At 40.6% G+C, this 23522-nt stretch overlaps 3 protein-coding genes and 1 long non-coding RNA gene across 8 annotated transcripts; 3 read left to right on the forward strand and 1 right to left on the reverse strand.

The window, feature by feature from the left end:
• The first annotated feature begins 1865 nt into the window (after positions 1-1865).
• Positions 1866-7896, forward strand: ppp1r42 (protein phosphatase 1, regulatory subunit 42). 4 transcript variants are annotated; one of them, XM_030397813.1, is made up of 9 exons: positions 1866-2005; positions 2999-3201; positions 3285-3451; positions 3550-3688; positions 4553-4669; positions 6289-6406; positions 6545-6676; positions 7036-7123; positions 7526-7896. In XM_030397813.1, exons 2-9 carry the CDS (start codon positions 3070-3072, stop codon positions 7578-7580), a joined length of 948 nt encoding a protein of 315 aa, XP_030253673.1. In that variant the 5' UTR covers positions 1866-2005; positions 2999-3069; the 3' UTR covers positions 7581-7896. The 4 variants fall into 4 exon arrangements, with proteins under 4 accessions (XP_030253673.1, XP_030253676.1, XP_030253675.1 ...); XM_030397815.1 differs by having other exon boundaries at positions 1886-1938; XM_030397814.1 differs by having other exon boundaries at positions 1906-1982.
• Positions 7897-8896: 1000 nt separating this feature from the next.
• Positions 8897-11113, forward strand: tcf24 (transcription factor 24). Of its 2 annotated transcripts, XM_030398391.1 has the most exons (3): positions 8897-9265; positions 9771-10217; positions 10513-11113. In XM_030398391.1, exons 2-3 carry the CDS (start codon positions 9789-9791, stop codon positions 10624-10626), a joined length of 543 nt encoding a protein of 180 aa, XP_030254251.1. In that variant the 5' UTR covers positions 8897-9265; positions 9771-9788; the 3' UTR covers positions 10627-11113. The 2 variants fall into 2 exon arrangements, with proteins under 2 accessions (XP_030254251.1, XP_030254250.1); XM_030398390.1 differs by lacking the exon at positions 8897-9265 and having other exon boundaries at positions 9721-10217.
• mcmdc2 (minichromosome maintenance domain containing 2) lies at positions 9535-23432 on the reverse strand. The gene is made up of 15 exons (XM_030398385.1): positions 23252-23432; positions 23000-23130; positions 22849-22908; positions 22503-22698; positions 22209-22331; positions 21969-22070; positions 20520-20648; positions 20153-20390; positions 19839-20044; positions 19186-19343; positions 18534-18716; positions 18278-18417; positions 17714-17823; positions 17230-17418; positions 9535-10124 (listed from the first exon to the last, which is right to left on the reverse strand). The coding sequence occupies exons 1-14, from the start codon at positions 23346-23348 to the stop codon at positions 17252-17254; spliced, it is 2040 nt and encodes a 679-aa protein (XP_030254245.1). The 5' UTR covers positions 23349-23432; the 3' UTR covers positions 9535-10124; positions 17230-17251.
• Positions 12021-17022, forward strand: LOC115570111 (uncharacterized). Its single transcript, XR_003981702.1, has 9 exons — positions 12021-12190; positions 13191-13241; positions 13359-13429; positions 13664-13729; positions 14197-14265; positions 14670-14740; positions 16017-16081; positions 16619-16652; positions 16898-17022. It is a non-coding gene; the product is annotated as an uncharacterized LOC115570111 (long non-coding RNA).
• Positions 23433-23522: the final 90 nt, after the last annotated feature.

The raw sequence follows: 23522 nt of genomic DNA on the forward strand, positions 1-23522 counted from the left end.
CTAACCTCGCACCAGTCAGTCAGTCAAGGGTAGCCTGTCACGGCATTACATAATGGAACAACAAACTCAAGCTTCTGCGTAGTCTCAGTGGGAATCGGCTGCCATGTGTGGGATGTCTCTGTGGAGTCACTCCCAGCACAGTTTGGCTCTCGGTGGTACACGCTCTGGCAGAGTGGCCAGCTCGTCAGGTTGTGGCGTGGCAGTGATGCAGCACAGAAACAGAAGCCGTACACACTGGAGTCTATTCACCCAACGTGTCTGCTCTCCATCGTAGCAGACACTCACCAAGTCTGCCTTTTTTTTTTCTTTTTTTTTTACAGACAGCCGCTTTGGCTTGGGTTTGTGTCCTGTCTCTTTTATGGTATTGTAATGGCTAAATGTATATTTTTTATGTCATGAATCGCAGGGGGTGCAGTCCCAGTGGGGCAGTGACGGTGTCTGTTTTTTCTCATGTGCATGAGCTTTGGCACCGCTTCTTATAATGATTTTCTTTTACCATTATTTAAGTCATGTCTTCAACTGGATGGGTGTTCAGCATAGCGGTTTAGGAAGAGGAAACTTATTAGATTATATTTAATGAAATTTAGGAATTTGAAATTGTTGAATAGGTTTTCTGCACACACGGTCTACTGAATAGCTCGTGTTTTTGCCAGATATTTAAATGCATTACATGGATGACTGTCACAGTGCTGAGAAAGTATTTAGAGTATGCTTTTCTAAAATAGTTTCACCTAATGTTTGGTCTTTCGTGGCGATTTAAGAATCTGTGAAACATATTGAACTCGTTGGACATGTAAATATTATGATGATCACCAGATGGACATTTGTATGCATGACTAAAGGTGGAATAGGAAAATGTATGTAAATTCTGATCAAGTCAAATTGTGGGCAGCCAAAAATTCATTACCCATGTATTTGACTCTTTTATACTCGTAACATTTAGCAATTCTTTAATTCCAAAGTATGTTCTCCATTAGTATAAAAGGCTTTCACAGATTGCGGTGGAATGCCTTCTCCTAAACTGTCCACACAGAAATAAAAAGCTAAACAACTGAGTGATTTGGCATTGACTGATCAGCAAATTGATCAGGCTCATGATTAATAGCTATGGGTAGCTACAATATTTAAGCTCTCCAGATCTAATGACCCCACTAAGATCTGGAGATGTGATGTTTAGTTTGGCTCTCAGAAGAATCAACCTCACAAGCACGGTGCAGTTTATGTGAAGAAGTTGATCCTAGCTCAGAGAGCTGGAGGTGCTACACTTCCTCTCCTCAATGTGCGCCTGCATAAGTGGAGGCAAGTCACTCAGCATACAGGAAACTCAGATCTTGACACGATATAGATTAACATTGCGGGGGTCACTGGGAGAAGAGGGTTCTGGTCCTGAGAGCTTGGAGAAATGTCATCTTTGCTACAAAGCTAGAAAAAGTAAACAGCATAACGTTTTAGTATACATTAATTCAATGAGTGTGAATATTTATACTGCAAAATAATTTCAAACATCCTTTTAAAGGCAGATTTTAAAGTAAGCAATTATCTTTCCAAAGCATCACAGGATTGCATAATAATAATAATGATAAAAAATCTTAGTCACTTCTTTTGGTTAAATCATATTTTATTAACAGCAATTTCTCTTGCTTTAATTTTGAAACTGAAATGCATTTGAATTAAATTAAATTAAATCAAATCAAATTAAATAAATGGACTATTTGATTTAGCAACTATTATGTTTTTTAATGAAATGGCGAAAATAAAAAGAATGTTTGCTTGTTACAGAAACAAGAATCGCCATAGATTTAAAGTCATTTGATCGCTTACTTCCGCTTCCCCGGTGTTGCACCAAATTCTGTGACCGAGCACTTTTCTGTATCTGCCGCTTTGCCTGCGTGGTTTCCATAGCAACATGACAGACTCAAACAACCCTGCTAATCCGCGGTTTGTTTCACAACTTCTTCAAAACTGTTTCTAGCTCTCTTCTTGTAAGTTTTGCGAAGACTGAGAGGTAGGAGAGTTCCGTTCCGTTCCGTTTACGATAATGATTTAACGTACACATATCCAAAATTAAATAATTCATAGTATTTCATGCTAATTTTGGTTGAAGGCGACGCTACTTGTGTTACGGTAGCTTTATAAGGTAACGTTAGCCACTAGCATTCACAACCCGTGGCCATTTTCAATTTGTAACGCTACAATAACATGTTTTGCTTTTTCTCGGGCTGTGTGCCACATTTCACTGGCTTTCTGCATCAACTTTAGTAGATATTTCCTGTCCCTCACGTACTACACCCGGACTTCTATGAGTGTGGCACTTTCTTTGACAGTGATAAAGTGCTGTCCTCATGTCTCTTGAGAGAATATACCCAGGGGAGTATAAATTCAGTTAGCTTATAGCTTCTATCCATAGTTCAGCCATGGTTTTATCGATCTGTGTCCCTGGTCTCCACGACCTGATGCCTTGAGATCAAGTGTGAAAAAGACTTGCTGTCACTTCTCTCTACCTTTCTCTACCCACCGACATATTTTAGCCACACGCATGCTCACTGCTGTATAATGTAGCAGGTAATGAGGTGATGGGTTATGATGTCTTATTGCAAAGTAAAAACAAAGAGCAAATTTGTCATATCTCAATGTCAGGTCAAGCTAATAAACAAGCCCCATGGGCACTGAATGAAGGGAAGAAGTAGAAGCTCTGCTCAGTCTGCTTTGGGAATTGACCGCTCTTATTACAACACAAATTGAGTGGTCACCCTACCTTTGGCCTCCTAACAAGTTTCCTGGAGAATTGTGATGTGTTTTTCCCCATCAATTATCCCTAATTGTGAATTGACACTTCGGTTTTAGGCCATTAAAAGTGCAGTGCGAGGTTAATCTGTCTGTCATTTGTGATTACTAATGCTACTTATATTTTGTGTTAGTAAAAAGTTATTTAGAGGATCATTTGTTTGCCAGCTAAGGTCTACTTCAGCTCATATTTGTCTATTTTTCTCTCGAGCAGAGAGATCTAGCCACTGCTGTGGGCTGAATGCTTGGCTGAAGCTGAAAAGGATCCTCTCTAAAGCAGCCACCATGGTACGTCTGACCGTAGATCTAATCGCTAAATCTAGACACCACTTCAAAAAGAAAAGGGGCCTCTCCCTCCCAGACTACCTCAAGACACTCACCCACCTCCACTTTTTCAGCAAGAATATCGAAGATATTGTAAGTAGCCATTATTAACGCTCATGTTTAAATTCTTTGATGTTCTTTCTGATCTATGCCTCACATTTAAATTTTTCCTTCAGGGGGATCTCTCCATGTGTAGAAACCTCACTGTCCTTTACCTGTATGATAATCAGCTCACGCACATTCACAACCTCGGCTTTGCCTCCAACCTCACCCATCTGTACATGCAGAACAACAACATCACTCACATCGATAATCTCTCCAATCTGCAGAACCTCTCCAAACTGTGAGTAGACGAGTTTGACTGATTGTGGTCTTTTGCTGTGAAGATCGTTTAAAGACTGTGGTGTGTGTGAACATGTGTGTGGTTTTCCTGCTCCGTAGGTATCTGGGTGGAAACAGGATTGCAGTGGTGGAGGGCTTAGAGAAGCTCTGTGAGCTCAAGGAGCTTCATCTGGAGAATCAGAGGCTGGCACCAGGGGAAAAGTTGCTCCTTGACCCCAGGACTCTCCTCTCATTGGCTGTATGACCTATTTTTACACTGTGCAGTACAGAAATAGTATGAGAAAAGAAGGATGACCCCCTCCCACCAATAATCTGGGGTCTTAAATTATGTATTTTGAAGTAATCAGAAGTACAGAGGAAAGCTCAATTAGCTTTTTTTACACACAAGAATATGTGTGGTGTATCAACCTGGTAGGTTATCACATCCCGTTTTAAAGCTCTCAGATTTCTCTGAGGCCAGTGATCCATGTAAAAGCAGTATTGTGCCGGGTTTGATGATGTCAAAGAGACCTCTGTTGCTCTCTCTCTGGTCTGACAAATCAGTTAGGTCTGTTTACTTCGTTTACTGGCCTGGCCATGGATAAACACACCAAAAGTCTCAGCTTCTTGTTTGTTTGGATAATTAAAGAAATTGCTGTGCAAATTTGAAGAGTTCCAGCTTTTTATAAATGTGCCATTATAGAACTTCAAACCAAGATGAATATTTAGCAACAGCACTATCTAGAGTCAGATTTGGATGTGATGGATCCAAGTGGCTCAGGCATAGAAGGAGATGTAAAAGCTTAATCCAGATGGATAACAAGCAGAGAATAAGAGGAAAATGCCTAAAAATGCACATTTATCTTAGGCATGTGCAAAAATACTGTAATATACCTGCTCTAATATGGTTTTATAGAAAGTAGCATTTCTTTGAGTTTCTGTGCACAAAATAAATCATGTTAATATATTTTTTGATATTTACCTTTTTCTTGGAAGTTGTATTCTATATTTCCATCTAAAGGTTCCACGATGTCAGATTAATTTATAATGTTCTGTCTTTGTTCTAATAATGTAACTATGAAATGAACTCTTCTCTCTTAATGAATATGAATACTTTGCACAGGAATCTCTTTGTGTCCTGAATATCAGTAACAACAACATTGATGAGATCAGGGACCTGACAGTGCTGAAGGAGCTCCAGCATTTTTCTGCCTTTGACAATAAATTGCACAATATGCAGGTAAATATGACTTTTCTATTATTCTAGAAGTTGCGATTCAAGACTTCTTCTTCTCTGGTGGGACAGAAGTATAAACTGGCTGCATGCTGTGCACTGTGCAGTCAAAGTAAATAGTACCACATCACGGCAACTGTGCACGACATGGTGCATAGCAGCTATTAGTTGATCGGGTCAGCATTAACATTGTTCCGTGGCTTTCTGCAGTGATGTGTGAAATGATATGGAGAACAGGGTTCTAAAGAACCAAATCCGTCAAATCCCGCCATAGGTTCCCAGCCTCCATGACTCGCACAGGGTCAGAATTATTCAACAAATCAGCGAGCCATCCCCCTGAGACTTTTCTCGCTGACAGCTTTAAACAAGCACAAGTTTCTCTCTTTCCTTAGGAGGCGGATTTTTTCCCTCTCTGCCTCAGGATCCTCTATTTGATACCCTGAAGCACCTTATGGGAGATTCATCTGAGGCCATAGATATGATTTATGCTCTCTGGCTCCTTTGAAAAATGACCTGCTTCTTAATTTTTCTGTTTGAAATTGATGTATTAACTGAAAAGGTTGATGACTTCATTTAAAAGGGCGTGCTTCTTTATCTTTCACCAGGACAACACATTGAAAGCACTGTATAATTGACTACATTGCTGCGGCTACTTTCCTAACAGTGATTTTCTTTTGAGGACGTTGATGCAGGTAATTGCTGTACACGTGTCATTTTTAGACGATTTCTCCTATAATTTATACAACCCGTCTGCCACTATTGATCCTGCAAAGACAGCCCTCAAAAGGATCAATCCCTTCTTCTGTGCCATTTTCTCGGAATCGAGAGGAAACATTATGGATTTTTAAAATAGATTATGACAGGCAGTCAGCCAGGGTGACAAATGGGGAGCATCTTCTGTGACCGTTAGCTGTGTGCAGGGCAGAGAGGACAGGGGAATCGAAGCCCTGGTCAAATACAGGTTCATAACTGGCCCATCATTAGTCCAGGCGAGAGAGCCAGCCAAGCTTGGTGAGTCTCCAGCCTTTGCTGTTCTCCACGCCCCCGCGTGGGGGGCAATTTGGCGCTGGGCTGCTCTTCGGTGAGGGCCTTCTGAGTGACGGCCCTGACACGATCATTTATCAAAGCCTGGGAGCGCGCGGTGCTCAGGGGTCCCCTCTGAACTGATTGCAGCACGAGCTGGAAAAGTGGAAGCGCTTTGGCCAAGACAGGAAGGCAATGAACAATCAGAGCGTGTCCAGAGAGTATTCATATTTCCAGGCTTGGATTAATGTGCCTTTAGATAAACATACAACTGCAGGCAACTGGCTGGAGGAGCCAGCCTCACACTGCCCCAGGAGAAAACTTGTGGTTACATGACACCGGCGACACTGTTTATTAAAATAGACTGATGGGTTGTTTATGTGCTCTCCATTGGCCCTTGTGCTTCACATTGCCATTCACTCATACCATGTCTTTAAAGCTTTTTCCTGATATATAAATATGCATCATATTTGTTTAAAAGAAAGCTGTCCATTGTTTACTCTTTAATTACTGAGCTTTAGAGACATAGGATTGACTCACTAGAAGTTAAAATTAAAACACCACATTTCACAAGCAAGTTTTCCTTTTTTGTGCATTTTCAGGAGTTAGAGGATGTGTTCAGTCACTGGCCTCAGCTGCTCCAAATGGATTTGATTGGGAATCCTGTGTGTAAAAAACCAAAGTACAGAGACCGCCTGATAACTGCGTGCAAAACCCTCTGTGAGATATTCTTCATGTTCATGGTCTTTGACAGATGAATCTGAAAAATGCACTGCATTGCTTGGACTTACCAAGACTAATGTTTATGTCACCACAAATTTAACTTTGGTTGTTTCATTTCTTTCTTTATCTTTATAGTGGTTCTCGATGGCAGGGAAATTAATGAGTTAACCAGACAGTTCCTCATTAACTGGAAAGCATCCAAAGAGGCCAAGAAGAAGAAAAACAGACATCTGACAACCGGACCGATCAGCCCTCATCCCTACATAAGTGTGTCTTTTTTAACCTACTGTTACATCCTTGCTCATATTATAAAAATTAAAGTGACTTAAAATGTCTTACTTATTATTCACGGCCCTTTGTTTTTTGCGTGATCACATCTTTGATTTAGTTACAAATTTGATCAAATTAACAGCCATGTTAATGACAGTACTAACAGCCTATCACAGATTTTGTGAAACAGCTACTTTAAATAACATATTAGATTTTTCACATGATATTTTTTACAACATATTAGAAAAAGTATGTTCTGTGGTTGTCACATTTATCATCCTTTACCCTATAATGCTGTGTGGGTTTTTGCTCATTTGGATTTGTTTGTGTCTGGTGTGAATTTGTTTATATTCCAGATGACTTTTACATGGGTCAGGCACCACTTCCTGGTCACACCTACAGCCACGCTGACGTGCAGAAGTGGAATCCGCAGCAGTCCCTCTGGTCCGACTTCATAGTTCACACCGATTTTAGTTAATGACAGAGAGTTCACATTCATGACATATTAATTTAATGAACTGTAGACATAAATTCTAAGTGTTACAACCATCTGTCACACAGAATGTTTACTATATGTTGAAATGTACAAATTATGAGCGATGAACAGCTCATAAAGTCATCACACATACAGATCTCTTACCATTCTCTGCAAAATTAGTGTAAAGTGGTGTCGCTCATTTAAGTTGACTCATTCTTTCTTTCTTGACAAGTTACTTGCTATTTTGTCATCATGTTTTCTGTATTATTATAAGGCTATCAATCACTATTGAAATGAACTAAAGGCCACAGAGTTATCACATGAGAAATGTCTTCTGGTTGTTTACTCTTTTTTCTCTGATATCGTAGGGCACAGAAGTTAAAGATCCCTCTGTGTGGACGTCTCGGTCATGTTGACGCTTAAGACAAACCTACCGGTCCAAGAAAATCTCCACCTCCTCCTGCTCACTCACAAATTAGACGGAGACCAGGACCGACCCTGTTACTGCCTCGTCTGGGCACCATGTTCATCACTGCAGCTGATCTTTTATCATTGTATATTTAGCAGGACCGGGGACAGTCATTGTGACCTGCCTGCTGAGACTTCCTTATACTGGAAAAAAATATGTATTTCACAGCATGTTTTAAAATCTTTATAATAACTAAATGTAAGTTCCTATTGAATAAATTATTAGCCTGTTAGTTGTTTGAAGAAAAAGAATTAAAGGGTAAAACAGTGATTTAATGGTTTGCTCACATTTCTTTCCCTCACTTTCACAGCTGGTTTATTTCGAATTACATTTTTGGGGTCTGAGGATATAAACAGTCTGTCCAACTCAAACTATTGCTTACTGATAGTCCTGCAGTTTTTTGGTTTTTTTTTCCTGTGGTGTGTGTTGTTTTTCCTCTTCTGGAGAATAAGTGAACCAGGAGATGCAGAGTGGCACAATCTAAACAAATGATCCCTCTGCTCTGCCATTACAAGGCTTTACATTATCTAAAACAAACGACACATGCTTCTGTTCAGGCAACTGATAAATGATGATGATATTTAATTGCAGATACAGTAAAAAAAACGGGGACGGATTTGTCATTTCTGTTACTAAATGTTTAAATTAAGGGTTTTTAAGAGCCACGTGGGTGCGTGACCCCCTGAAAGATGCGGGGTTATTAGGGAAACAAGCTGACTTAACCTCCTTTTACATGGCTTCATAATTAGTGGGCCCGGAGCAAAACTGTTACTCCATCCTTACAAAAACAATGTTTATTAAGAACAGTCCGAGGATATACATATTATGAATAATTCCTTTCATTAATTCGCCGACATCTCCGTTTGGAGGCCTGGAAATCAGAGTGATTAATTTATGAGTCTCGCAAGAATTTCCTCAACGCCTGCCTGTTGATTGCAGCGCAGGAGTTTATTTATTAGCTGTTCCAAACGAGCTTGCAACTCAAGACAGCCTGGCAATTAGTCAAATGTTTTGCATATCGCCTTACACTTGTCAGCTTGTCTTCAAGGTCTATTGCAAAGAGCCGGGTTTTTTTTTTATTTTTTATTTTTTTTTAGACTAACCTTGATTTCTGACCGTGACGAGCACATTTTTTGAGGTAAATCTGACGAACTTTTCTTGAACGTCGCCACTTTTTGATAGGCTTATAAAGAAAATACAGTGTCGGGTTCGCAGCCAATTAGAGCGGGATATGGCCTACCACATATCGGGGTTAGGGGGGAGAAGAGAAGTCCTGCCTTCTGGCGATGAAAACGAGCCTCCGCTGCCCCTCAGACAGAAATAAGTTAGGAAAAGGGAAAGAGCAGTCCTCGGCACTGCGAGGGAGTGATTAATTACGTCGGAGCGAAATACTTGTCCGCCGCTTTGTGTATCCAATAAATTACGGGCTCCTGAGACTTTTACGCACACAGGTGAAGCGTTGGATGAGCGTAAAAGGGGGGGACCGCTGCGCACCTTCTCTGCAGACGCGCCGCTTTATAAGAGGACAAGCTGGACCTGGTGCGGGATTCTTGCGCACTGAGGAGCAAATTGTCCCATAGAAGAGGAACTCTTTGGATTGCCTTCATGTTGTTTTTCAAGACTTTGAGAGAAACCAGAGGTAAAGGCACCATCCAGAAAAACTGCTCCCGTGATGTTTGTACACTGGTAATAAAGACTTCACTTGTACTGCAGGGTATTTTGTTTTGTTTTTTTGACATGTCACCGAGCAGCCAGCACAAATTCAGCTGTCTAATTGCAACTTTGGACAGCTGTGTGATCTGTCATTTGGCTTTCATTGAGTTTGGTTTGTTAGTGGATGAGCTGTAAAAATGTGCAGCATCATGCAGCTTGACAGCAGACATGTTCAATCATGGACTGTAGACTAGATAGTTTAAGTTACAGTTTAATAAATAAATACAAAGGCAGTAAGTTAAATTATCATATAAATTAGACGTTTAGTTAAAGGTAGAACAGATGCATATAGACAACAATAAGTAATCCACAAGTTGTGTATAAAGTAGCCTTGTAAGTTTTAACTTGGGCACAATAAAACATGCAAAATTACAGGCCAGGTTCAACTACTAAAAGTCATGTGTCTTTATCTATATAATGGGTTTCTGCAGGTCTGTGAGTGCACCCGGATGGTAGGAAGACAGTCGCTCCAGATGGACAGCGCTAATTGCTCCGGGGCGGTGGTGGATGACAGCCCCGCATCCAGCCCGAGCTCCAGCCCGAGTCCGGACGGTCGTCGTCGCGGAGAGCTTCAGCGGGCCAGAGTGCTCCAGACCGGCGGGCTCGGCGGCAGAGGACGGCCGGCTGCAGCGAACGCAGCGCGGGAGAGGAGCCGGGTGCAGACCCTGAGAACCGCATTCCTGGAGCTACAAAGGACTTTGCCGTCCGTACCGCCGGACACCAAACTGTCCAAACTCGACGTGTTGATACTGGCCACCACCTATATTGCCCATTTGACTCGAACACTACAAGAAGAAGGCGCGGAGGAGGGAGAGAGCACAAAACAAACAGAGGCGCTACAGTCATTGAAAGGTGATGGCTACCTGCACCCGGTCAAGGTCAGTAAGAACAGCCTAATAATAATAATAATAATAATAATAATAATAATAATAATAATGATTGGAAATTGTATGTCAAATGTTAGAAGTTCGGCTCTTTGTGTTCTTAATTGTGATTCATGCTTTTTTTTTAGTTGCTAAAATGTTTTTGATAAACAATTTATTTATCAACGAAAATTGTCTCTGCATGGTTCTAAAAAAGTTATCATTTATAATGTTACGTGCCCCACCATCCCCGGTGGCCTTTGGGCCTGTTTCAGAGGCTGATTTACTAACACATTAAATATCTTTACAGAAATGGCCCATGCGGTCCAGACTGTACGTCGGAGCATCCGGACAGTTCCTAAACACCTCAAGTCCTTCAGAGTCAGAGAACCAGGGCCCATCATCGTCCACCTCCCGGAAATAGGCTTAAAATCATTTGTATGAAATTTCATTTATGCATGACTTCATGCTGTTTACTGTGGCAGAAGCGTATGCATTATGATTGTAGAACAATTAGCCTACCTGCCTATCTTCACTCCCACTACAGCCGACAGGAAGACGTTGTAAATTAATATATTATGTGAATTTTATTGTATAAATTTGGAGAAAGCATACATTATGTTTCTCTGTTGTTATTTTGGACTAATCCTGTCTGACCTGCATTGTGCAGTTCCCTACATGTCCCAGGTATTATATTTGTAGAAATTCCATTGGGGTAACCAGCCCGTCATGCTTGAGGTGTGCACTTTCAGTTGAAACATTTGCACTAAATGCATGTGTGAATAACTTAACATCTGTCATGTGAAGTGGTCTGTCAGAGAGTCAACAATGGAGGCTCTCCATCTCGTGTTCCTTCTTATTTTTACATGCATGGTTGTAAATGTGTTTGTGAATAAATGACTTCAGTGAGAGAAGACGAGTCTCCTAAGTTTTTTGACCTAAATAGAAAATCCCCCTTTTTTTTTATTAGACCTATTCAAGAAAGTAAAAATTATATAATAACTGATTATTATTCTTCTTATAAAACACTGACGGTATTTTCTATAAAAACAATAACATTGTTTTTGTGTTCATCGGAAAGTCGCTCTATTTTTGTGACAATTAGTATTAAATCAATGAAATGTGTCTCTTACTTGTAGGTTATAAAGAATTCGTTTTTTTCACAACACAGTATTTAATTGCAGAAAAATCACTGCACCGCTGACGAATTTGCGGTATAGGCCTTTAGACTGACTTCAGTATGAGATGAACGATGATAAATATACACATAGTTTATGTGTCTCAGCTGTGTTTATAGTGTCATCATGATCAGGAAATGAAACAACAATTGTATATATTTGCACAGATTGAAGGCGTAAATATTAGCCTCTTCACATTTAACATTCTAAAAATGGATTATTAAAGTGGATGCAAAGGTGATAGTAATTGCCTCAGCCCTACTAACGCTTATTAGAAAATCTAATATTACCTAACTATTAGAAAGTCTTTATAAGCCCAATTTGTTTTCTAATCGATCTGATTGTAGGCCTATAATATTAAATCAAATAGTGATAAATACATGGGCAGATCACAACATTTTAAAAAGGAAACAACAGGCTGCATGTCTTTATTCTAAGAGACTGAGGAATACAAAAAGAAAATGAAAAATAAGACAATAAAAAACAATTAAAAAACTAATTTGCCGTAATAGATTTCGAAATCGTGTCAAACCTGGTGCTTTTGTGTCATGTAATAGCAATAATGCACACACTGTTAAATTTGAGCGGTAACTAAATAAGACGAAGCTGGTGCTGATAATATAATCATCGCTCAGCTGTGAGCCTCGTGAGCCGCGGTCAGTGCGCAGCTCCGGGGCGCAGTGAAGAGGAGGTCGGAGCCGGAAACCCCTCCTCTTGTCCCGGACACTCAACCACGAGCAGCAGACAGCAGTGCAGCGCCTCGGCTACTCTCAAGACCAAATGGCTTCATGTGTAATCTTCAATAAAATGGTAAGCAAGGATTAGATGGCTTTATTTGTTTTCACGGCTGTGCTGTTTGCATATTGTGAACGTGTTTTCTGAGTTAGCTTTAACGCTAACTTAGCATTGCTTGTTAGCTAACAGCTAGCTAGCTCATGTGTCCTGCCACGTGGGAGGAAAGAGCGCAGCTAGCTCTTGGCTTACAGGAGTTCTCATAAGTCAAACGAATCCTTAATGTTATGCCTATAAAATAACGCACATACATAGCTGAAGTTTAATTTTGCAAGTTAACTTCTTTCTACGTAGACGCACGCATGGGTTTGGATTTGAATTTGGTAAAAAAAAAAAAAAAGGGGCCTGCTTATCCAATTGTCACAGCTTTTAAAACAAGATTTTATATTATGCAAAACGTTTGTTGTAACGTTATACACATGCAGGCAAATTCTGTAGGAACTAAAATGGCCGATTAATGACTTCAGTGCTGCGTTACAAATGTAATGCTACTTCCAGGTAATCTTTATCGGGTTGACGTGTCTCTATAGACAGGTCTCTTCCCTGAAGTAATGCAATAAATCATTCTTAGACAGTTGAAAGGGATTCTGTGTCCATCTGACCATCTCTGGTCGTGTCCAGAGGTTAGCAGAAGAGCTGCTGGTCAGGGACTTGCCCTCTCCCATTATTTCACTGGGGAAAGTCATCATGGCTCCCTCTGAGGACGTAAGGTCATGGCAGAGGTCGAGACCTGCTGTTGAACCCGGTCCTCAAACCTGCGACGTTAGCCATGCTCCCAAGCTGTGTTACACTGCACCCTTTGACCTTCGGGTGATCAGTCATGTCTCCTCACCATATTGGCTTTTTCTTCAGTACATCTTATTCACGCAAGCTGAAAATCAATAGATCACTCCTGAGAGTAATTATTTGTGAGGATTGGTTGAGTCACTGTGACAGACCTGTATAGGTCCTGAGGGAAAATGGGAATAAAGTGTTGAGCATGATTTAAAACTTAAGGATTGATTGTTCTTTTTCACAGGTTTGTCAATGAAGATGGAAGATTTTATCTATGATTGGTACACCTGATCAGGTAAGATATTTCTTATATCAAGGTTTTGAGGATTTGTCAAATAATAGGCCTCTGAAAAAGAATTGTAAATGATGATCATATGGAATCTGTGCACTGAGTGGTCCTTTTTTATTTCAGATGTCAGGTCATCACTGCTCACTACAGATGGCCAGAAACTTTTTTTCACCATGTGGACCTTAAACTGAACTGTAAGTATGGGACTTTTTATTGCACTTTAGTTTATAGGTCTGTCCTGCTGCTGGAATAGTGATGACTTCACATTTTGCCGTTTACCCATCAGACAATAAGGTGGTGAGACTGTGACTAACTGAAACACCAGCATAATGTGATAATTTGGGACTGGTTGCAAAAAAGAGTAAATTGGATATGGATTTATTCTCTAGAAAGTTTATTCTTAGACCTGTTATTTGTTTTCCCTTCAGCTGCATCGGAAGTCTTGGCAGAAGATGCACCAGATGTAATCTTTTGTCACCTGTGCTAATAAGGAGGTGAGTACTTGCTATAGTGTTTTCTTTTTGTACTGCAGTACACATAATATTTTCAGTTTATCCACCAGGCACAATGGGTGGTGAGACTAACTGAAATAGTGTTTCTAAATTAGTTTGAACTTTCTTCAGACTACTGAAGACAGTGACTAACTAGTCAACAGAAAAAGACAAAATCCCAGCTGTGCTTATTAAGGTTGCATCAACTTTGTGTGGCAGGGAAGTCAGAAATGGCTTGTCTGCTGTGCCAAGTCTTGAAAACATTTCGAAAGTTTAGGTACTAGCCACTCCGCTGGAATAGTGATGACTTCACATTTTGCCGTTTACCCATCAGACAATGAGGTGGTGAGACTGTGACTAACTGAAACACCAGCGTGATTAATTGGTTGGGACTACTTGTGCAGACGAGTAAATCTAATGTGAATATTTGAAAGTCCATCTTAGTCCTGTTTTCTTGGGTTTACCTCCAGCTCCGTCAGGGTCATGCCGTGGTCAGGACACACCAGATGTAATCTTTTGTAAGCTGTGCCGATCAGGAGGTGAGTTCCTTGCTTTAGTGTGTTCTTTTTGTAATGCATTACACATATGCTGCTCTAACCACATTGTTATATTTTCAGTTTACCCACCAGAAATAATGGGTGGTGAGACTGACAGAAATTAGTGTTTCTAAATAATTCAGTTTGAACCTTCTTTGTGGCAAGGAAGTCAGAAATGGCTTGTCTGCTGTGCTAAGTTTTAAATACCTTTCTAAAGTTTGGGTAATAGCCACTCCGCTGGAATAGTGATGACTTCACATTTTGCCGTTTACCCATCAGACAATGAGGTGGTGAGACTGTGACTGACTGAAACACCAGCGTGATTAATTGGTTGGGACTAGTTGTACAAACGATTAAGTCTAATGTGGATATTGGTTAAAGTCCTGTTTTCTTGGGTTGTCCTCCAGCTCTGTCGAGGTCATGCTGTGGTCAGGAGATGCACCAGATGTAATCCTTTCTCTCCTGTGCTGATCGGGAGGTGAGTTCCTTGCCATGATATTTTTATACTGCTGCAACAATGTTGTCACACTTTCAGTTTACCAACTAGACATACTAGTTGGTAGGGGTGGTGAAAAAATCGATTATTGATTAATCGCGATTATAATATTGATTATGATTCAATTATTAAATTTCCAAAAATCGATTTACTTTTTTTTTTTAAATGGTAATACAAACTGGAGTCCTCCTCTTACTGGCTGTGCTACATGGTCCATAGTCTGGAGCCAATATGTTATTCCATCCCAGAGCTTTTTCACACCTGAATCGATTCCAAATCTTTACAAGGAGACAAACCTTTCGGTGCAAGAGTCCCTCAACTCTGCTCACAGCGTAGCAATAACCTGCGATGCCTTGACATCCAGAGCTACAGTCTCATATGTGACCGTTACAGCTCATTATGTCAGCAGTTAATGGAAGCTAATGTCCTACGTACTTCAGACGAAAGCTATGGATGATAGCCACACAAGCGCAAATATGTGTGAGTTTCTCAAAGCAATGGCAGACGAGTGGGGAACAGAGAAACACGCCCTGGTTCTCGTCATGTACAATGCTTCTAACATGAGTCCGGCTGCTGAGCTTGGCAGCTTTCTTTTAACAGTGAAACACTACATTTAAAACAAATAATAATTTTGATATTAGTTACACTATACAATATTGAAGGTGCTGTGAGGTGTTACTCAAAAGATAAGTAAAATAATTCAGCAGCTGACTGATGTTAAATGGAAGATCAATAATCGTTAATAATTGAAAATCAAAAAACGATGTAATCGAGACTTCAATAATCGGAATCGAATTGGGAAATTGGGCCGATTAACCACCCCTACTAGTTGGTCCGACAGGGTGACCAGAGTAGTTGCAGTAATTTCTCTTGATGATCTGATTTTAAACTTTTGTCCAGTTTACTTTAGAACAAAGTGATTTTTGGTTTAAAAAAAACTTTTGAAGGCACCACCCAACTTATCATACATAAACAAAATTGAGACCGTTCCATTGCTAAAGGTTTCAACTTTCTGTGGCAGGAGATCAGAAATTTCTTATCTTAAGTCTAGATTTTCAAAACGTTGGGTACTGGGAACTTTTCAAGCTGGAGTAATGATGAGTTCATCTTTTTGCCGTTTACCCATCAGACAATGAGGTGGTGAAACTGTGACTAACTGAATCACCAGCATAATTAGATATGCCGTAACTGGTTGTACATATTTGGATGTAGATATCTGAATTTTAAACTTATGAAGTTTTTTTTGGTCTTCATAAAGCTCCATCAGAGACTCAGCTGTGGTCAGGAGATGCACCAGATATCGTCATCGTTTGTGCTGCTCAGGTGAGTTTCCAGCTATTAAATTTTCTTTTTGTACTTGTACTACTGCTGTAAGAACATTGTTATATTTTGAGTCTACCCACCATACATCTCCAAAAATGATTTAACTTAGTCCAAATGAAACTGGACACAGGTGATTTTAGTAAAATTAGCACTGACCAGCCAAGTTTAAAAATAATTTCCTAACTTATTTCTCCAAGTATTATCCACCAAATGTGTGGTAAAGGGGTCAGAATGGCTTGTCTGCTTTGCTAAGTCTTGGATACATTTCTTCAGGTTGAGTACTGGCAAATGTTGTAGCTGGAATAGTGATGAATTCATCCTTTTCGCCGTTTACCCATCAGACAACTCAGTGGTGAGAATTGTGATGACTGAATTATCAGCTGCAGCCTTCAGTTTAAATTCAGCCTGCTACTCTATTGTCCTTAAGATATGGATTAAAACATTTATCATAACCAAAGGTGTCATACGTAGATGGGAAATGCAGAATTGCCCTATGGAATTACAGTGAGTAAGATTAATCTTCCCATTCCCTTACAGGTGAAAAGTTGGCGCAGTAGTGACACTAGAACAGGTAGGTAAAGCCCATACTATACTCCTTTTTTATTGGTCGTTTGTGTCCCAACTTATCCCGACAAGCTTTTTGCTTCATATCCTGATAAAAGATGTAATGAGCTCACCTTTTCGCCATTTACCCATCAGATCAAAATGTGATGAACTGAATTGGCAGAAAAAATTGTAAAACCATTAAATGTTTGTCCTCTTCCAGATTGTCTTATTAGAATGTGATTTCAATGTGGTGGTTTTTTTTGGTTGCAGTTTACTGGAGCTGAGGGACCAACATTTGAATGAAGTCCTGAGTTTTATTTGCCACATTTCTTCATTCAAAGGAGAATATTAATAAAACCTCTGCAATAAAAATGCCTGGACTTGATCTTTTTAAATTTGCTCCTTTTTTTTTTTTAATCTTGGGTTTGAGAGGTTTTTCTCAAAGTTGCACTCTATTCAGATAACCATTCTCTCACTGTGCATTAAATTCAAGGTGTTTGTGTTTTTTTTTGATGAGTCTATAATACTAAGGGAATGAAACACTTAATGACCATAAGTATTAACAGTTGGGTGAAAGGTTAGTGGGATTCTATGCTGCCTACCTGTCTTCCAATACTTGAGGTCTTACTCTTCCATGATGTATGTGCCTGCTCCTGGTGCGTGGGTGTAGATGAAGCGTAGGATATTCTGGTGGAGCTCATCCAGGGTCGCGTCTCTCCTGTGCAAACCATCCGCATCTCCCAGGTCACAAGGAAAGACTGCGTCCGGTGGAATAACGAGAGCAGAGGCCCCTGTAGGAAGAGATAGGCATGTGTTAGTCCAAAAGAGCCCTTGGTGCCTATCTAATAACAAATACCAAGGCTAGGATACAGTGTTCAATGGAGAGGTGGTGATGTGTACAGTTTTGATGTATGTGAATTGAGTAAACAATTCTTATAAAGTGGACAGAATAGTATTAAAAGATGTATATTATCCAGATGTGACTGTACTCGTCTCAATGTCATGTACAAACTAGGACATTATTTTCTAAGAACTGAATTTATACTTAATGGTTTCAGCAGAGAGTTAATGCGTAAAATAACCTACCATGCTTGAGAGTGATGGAGTTCTCACAGAGGAGCACAGCAATCACAGCGTCTTCCTCCAGTACTCGTGTTCGGAGACATAATTTGCAGTGGGCCTCAGCCAAAGAGATCCTGCAGGGGATAAAAATATTGACAAGTTAATGTTTTTTTGGGTAGTTAAACTTTTTATATGATTAACAAAGTTATTTGTAACACTGTATAAAGTAAGATGGCAACTGATTAAGAATAATCAAAACTGCTGTAAGCAACATAAATGTTTAAAGATTTTAAAAATCAATGTGACATTTTTGTCCTGCAGTCAAAAACAGATTTATTTTCATAGTTTTAGTTTCACATAAAATGTGTCATCACCACTGTAAAGAAAAAAAAAAAAGATTTGTAAACATTTGTCATAACCAAATGAAAAATAGTCATCTGAGAATGGTTTGGATGACAGTTCTCCATCTAGTGGACGTTAGTGACATTACACTTGACAATGATTACCATTGGTTAAGATATAGAAAGTGAGGATGGAGTATTAAAACGGCTGTATTTCATCCAGCAGTTTTTGAAGTTGAGCACTTACAGTAGTTTAACAGAGGCCACAGACATCTTGACTCCCTGACTCTGTGTTCGAACTCTTCGGCTGGCCATGTAATAACCATGGATCAGTTTCTCTGCTTCAGGGCTGAGCTCCACTTGCAAACTACGTGCATGAGCTACTAGCTGGAAAACACAGAAAATAGCAGTTGCAATTTAAAGTCAATGTACAAACACTAAAATCAAGTCAGTGTTTTTTGAATTGAAAAAAATGGACTTGATAACAGAACTTGTTTGTTAACCTCCTGGTAGTCTTGAGTAGAAAACTCCCAGCCTGACGAGTGGAGGGGTTTTCCAGGCTGTACTGCCTGCTGGAGGGTGTGGACAGCCTGGGTAAGCAGGGCGTGCTCCTCTCCCATCATGTCCTTACATTGAATAACCAGGCCAAAGGCATCTGCCAACTGAACTGGTACAGGACCCAAATCCTGCTCATAAAGAGGCTGGGCATCAGAAAGCTGTCTAATGCATTGTTGTTTTTTTAGGTGTTTGTCCTGCTGATGCGACTCTTTTAAAGCAAACCAGGATCTAAAGCATCTCTGAGACTTCTATTTGACTTCCTATACAGTTTATTATTAACCTTCCGCCTTCATAACAACAACAAAAAAAACAAGCACTGATTTTCCTCAAGGGCTTTGCTATGAGGTAATGTTGTCTGGGCAGGGCACTTCCTTCAGCAAAATAAATTGTCTCAATTTCCTGTTTTGTCCGTTCTATCTACAAACAGCATCTGAATTATATGAAACGTGACATTTCTGGAACTCAGTGCACTGTAACACACTTCTGCCCTGCAACCAATACAAGCCTAGACTATTTTTTAAATTATTTTCTCTATTTCATGAAAAAAAAAGTCAACCATATAAAGGTAATACTACGCCACGTTGTGATTGAACCCACTGCTGTTCCCAGAAGGGTGGACTCTGCCCTTGCAGCCCGTCGAGAGGCATCTGTGAGGGCCCAGAAGCTGCATTGGACAGGGAAGGAAAGCTGTTGGTCAGCGTCCTCACCATACTTCTTCCCTGGGATGAACACAGACACTGTGCAACTCTCCAGAACTGAGAAAAATTCAGAAGGGGGGAAAGAACATTGGGCCTCATTCACCAATATCTTCTTAAGAATCTTAGATTCTTTCTTAAGTTGTTCTTAAGAGGTTCCTTAAGAAAACCCTACGTCAGATTCACCAACTCGTTCGTTAGCCTCAGAATTGTTCGCAGCTGTGTTCTTACATTGATGAAAGCCGCAGGAGCAACAAATATGCCATTGTTTTGCGGGCCTTGGATGGAGCTACACAAGAGAAGAAAACACAACCATGCCAACATTTCGGCACTGAAATGTGCGTAAGAGTACTCCTGAGTGTTCGTAGGATTTGTTCTTGCCTAAGAAAAAATCCCAGATAAAAAAAAATTCATGAATGCCACAATCTTCGTAAAATCTTCGTAAGTGGGACTTAAGAACAAATTTGGTCGTAAGAACGGTTCATGAATGAGGCCCATTAACTGTAAAGCACACAGGTGTTGTGGTTAACAATTTAACTAACCATGATGCTCTACCTGACTGAAGGGAATCCAACCTCTCCTTTTTATAACAGCCCAGATCTCCCAACATGCAAATGCCACCTGTGGCTAGTAGGGCAGAGCCAGCATGGATGTTGGCTGTGCCTGCCCCGTGTTCGTCCCGGGACAGAGATGCAAACATCTCCGCTGAGGCCTGATGCCTGACCCCACGACAGGCCAACCTCAGGCTGTATGTCATTAGTCTAAGACAAACAAGGAGGTAATGCATAATGAGGAAGGATTAGATCTCAGGTTACACATGCAACAGGTCCACTTAGACTGCAAAAGTTGGATCATGCAACCCACCATACCTGTCTGTTATGAGAGTGTCAGTAGTGACAACCAGGAGATCCAAGCTGTGAAATGTGTCCTTTGCATCTGCTCTTGTCTGCACCAAGCTGAGCAACAAGCACAGCTTTAAGGTGTTGTACAGGCCTGGATAAGCCATATCCAACCCAAAACCCTGAGCCACAACAGCAGGGAATCTCCAGGGTGACCCGGCTGTGGCCTTCAACAGCTCCTGGAACCTGGCACTGACTTTATGGGGATCTGTAGGTAGAGTTGTGTCACTTGGTAAATGTTTAAATACGGTAACAATGCACAATGTTGGATATAAAATATGAAAATTGTTCAGAGTGTAGTGCAGTGTAAAGAGTATGCTATCATTTACTGCCTTACACTCTGGCTCCCACGGTTGGACGTTATTTGCCTCTACACTCCAGGTAATGCTGGGCCACTGGTGCACATGGGCAGAAATGCCCAACACCCTGTAGAGTCGACCGATCCTCACAGAGTTACACAGCTCATCTGTGTGAATAGGGGAAACAAAGCAATAACACTCAACGGGGTTGTTCTGGGCTGCCTGGTGATTATTGAAGAAACATGCATGCCACCTACAAACCATTGCCAAGAGAAACACAGAGTGAGGCCTTCGGAACAAAGATTTCTCTGTGTGCGAATCGCACAGCCAGCTAATGAGTGTTCCTTGCACTTATTAACATATATGTTTAGTAACGGGAACCCAGTGTATTGAATTCCTCCACAGGACTGGGTCAACAGAATATGTTAATCCTGGTGCTGAGATTTGCTAAGCTCTCAGGGGTACTGGCTGGACAATGTTATTAGAGGGGACAGAAACACTTAATATCCCACTGTGAGGCACTGTGTGGGGCTGGCTGCACAAAAATCTATTTATTTGAACTCTCCCCGACAAAGTTTGTGTTACAAAGTGAGCCTCATTTAGAAAGCCACAGAAAATTAATGGTAAACCTCAATATATCTGACTGTGTGTAAATATAAGCTATTACTACCACATTAGTCAGAACTGGGAAGGAATATAATGGATGACAGTATGATTTTACAAATAAATAATACCCCTTAAAATTTTGAGAATATTAATCTACAGTGTGGTATCTCCTTTAAGATTTTTGACCTGCAAATGAAAAACTAACCTTTCCAACTTAAAAACCTAACTGAGCCTAAAGTCCTCATTTGTTTTATGCAATGCAAACAAAAAAGGTTACACAGCTATGCAGAGGAGCCACTGAAGCCGGTCATGTATGGTAAAGGACACTTCAGCAGAGTGGCTGCATCCTAACATGGGTGCTGAATGCTTGAAAAGCTCCCTGGTTGATGAAGACACTCAGCATACTCTACCATATAACTGTGACAGAGATGCCTATTCATTCTCCACCAGAGGGAGATCAGCTGCTTTTGTGCTGTTCAGTCTAAAAGGTGCAAAGGAAAGGAGTCATGCTTCTGCTCTGCAGCTGTTCTCCTGATTAAAGAGACATGATAGTTCCAAAAAACACAAGCAAATTCAAATTTTGTTTGAAGGCGCAGATCAACGGTGAATTTGACAAAGAAGGAACTGCACACTGTACTGTTTGTTATCATTGCATGTTTTCTGTTGTTTGAAGATTAGATTACTCTGATGACGTGTTGTAACACATTCTGCTAGTGCACATTTGTCTTCACCTGCCTCATCACCCACAGCTCTCTCTCAGCTTTGTTTGCCACATTGTTTGTTGCTACAAATTGTGTCATTTTCAAACACATTTAATCAATCAGTCAACTCGTTGGCTGGGCCTGAGCTATACACTGTAAACTTGTGTAATGTAGACCTACCTCTGAGAAACAGGGTGACAGACTGGTACCTGAGTGAGCTTTGCTGATGGCCCCTCAAACCATCCAGTGCATTGACATGGATCAGCTCCACAAGCTGTTTGTCTGTCTCCACAAAGACGCATTTACAAACACAGATTATAACAATAATTTAATTATAACAACCACTTTTCTTTGAACTTCTTGTACATAGTTACCCATTCAAAAGACTCCAGTAATGACTTTTAGAAGCATCACTCTCACCTCCCAACACTCTAAACTTCACATCCTCTTTCAGGGGGGAACTGCAGATCATGCAGCTGAAGCTATTTCCCACTGTAGCTGACTCTGTGGCTCCAGGTGCATGGATACGGATGTGGTGAAACCCTGAAGTCAGCATCCAGGAAATGAAATCAAATGGGAATCCACTTTCAGTCTACAAATGCTACTCACCTGGGAATTGCTTCGAAAACAGAAAACTCCATGTACAAACTTAACTCACAGAGGTCTGTATTTACATTTATACAATTAAAAGCTTAGAGACAATAATCAGGGTACCTGTAGAGCACGGACAGTCATCATTGATGCAGAGGAACCTGGCCCCCTGGGTGTATTTTGTGACCCTCGTCATGGCAATCACCAGGCCCTCCATTGACACAGGCCTCATTGGACCATACCCACGAGGAAAACTACAAAGGTCCAACATGTACTCAGGGAATGGAGGCAGGTGTGTCAACTTCAGGATCACATTCACCTCAAGTGGAACAATTAAATAAAACATTTTTACAGGATTTAGTTGATTATGCAATTGCCTTTTCCTATCAAATGTATGCATTTAGGATTTAAAGAAATTTAATTGCCTGTTATGGATTTCAAGATAAACACGTGTTGTCAATAGCCTTACTTGACTCTCTGTGTGTATTTTTTCAACAAGTGACAGTGTCTTTATGGCCAGGAAGCAAACCTAAACGAATAATTAGGAAAATGTAGTTAACCATACAGAAGATACAAGTTTATGTTTCATTCTTGCTGGCCCTGGCTCAGTTTTCACTTACAGACTGAAACAAGGCCGTTGCTTTTAGAGGATAACGCAGAATAAAGTCTCCCAGTACAGGATCCACCTCTATTACATCAGAGGGATTCACACTGACACAGAACCTGTAGACTGCCTCCATCTGTTGAGGGTCTGGAAAGGAGGGGCTTACAGTTAGCAGCTTAGCTTTCGACGCTAAATTAAGTGAGCTAACGTTAACACAATACGGCGCAAACAGCTAGCAAGTTTTCCTTTTCTTACACAGCAGGCTTACCGTTAAATTGTTTGCAGTCTTCGGACAGTTTCCTGAGGCCGCCACTTATGTCTAAATAGACCAGAACCGACTCTTTCAACGATAAAACCTCGGCCATTTTCACTTAATTCGAAGCTAGCATGAAGACGTTTACTTGGCGCGCTAGCTTCAATCAAGTTGTCATGGCGACCACTCTCTGAAGCAAGAAACAGGAAGTGATGCGATTAATGTAATAATTTGATCGAAGTAATTACACATTTCATTTTTAATTTCATCTCATACATGTCAACAA

Source organism: Sparus aurata, chromosome 19 (assembly GCF_900880675.1).
Source record: "Sparus aurata chromosome 19, fSpaAur1.1, whole genome shotgun sequence".
Taxonomy (NCBI): Eukaryota; Metazoa; Chordata; class Actinopteri; order Spariformes; family Sparidae; genus Sparus; species Sparus aurata.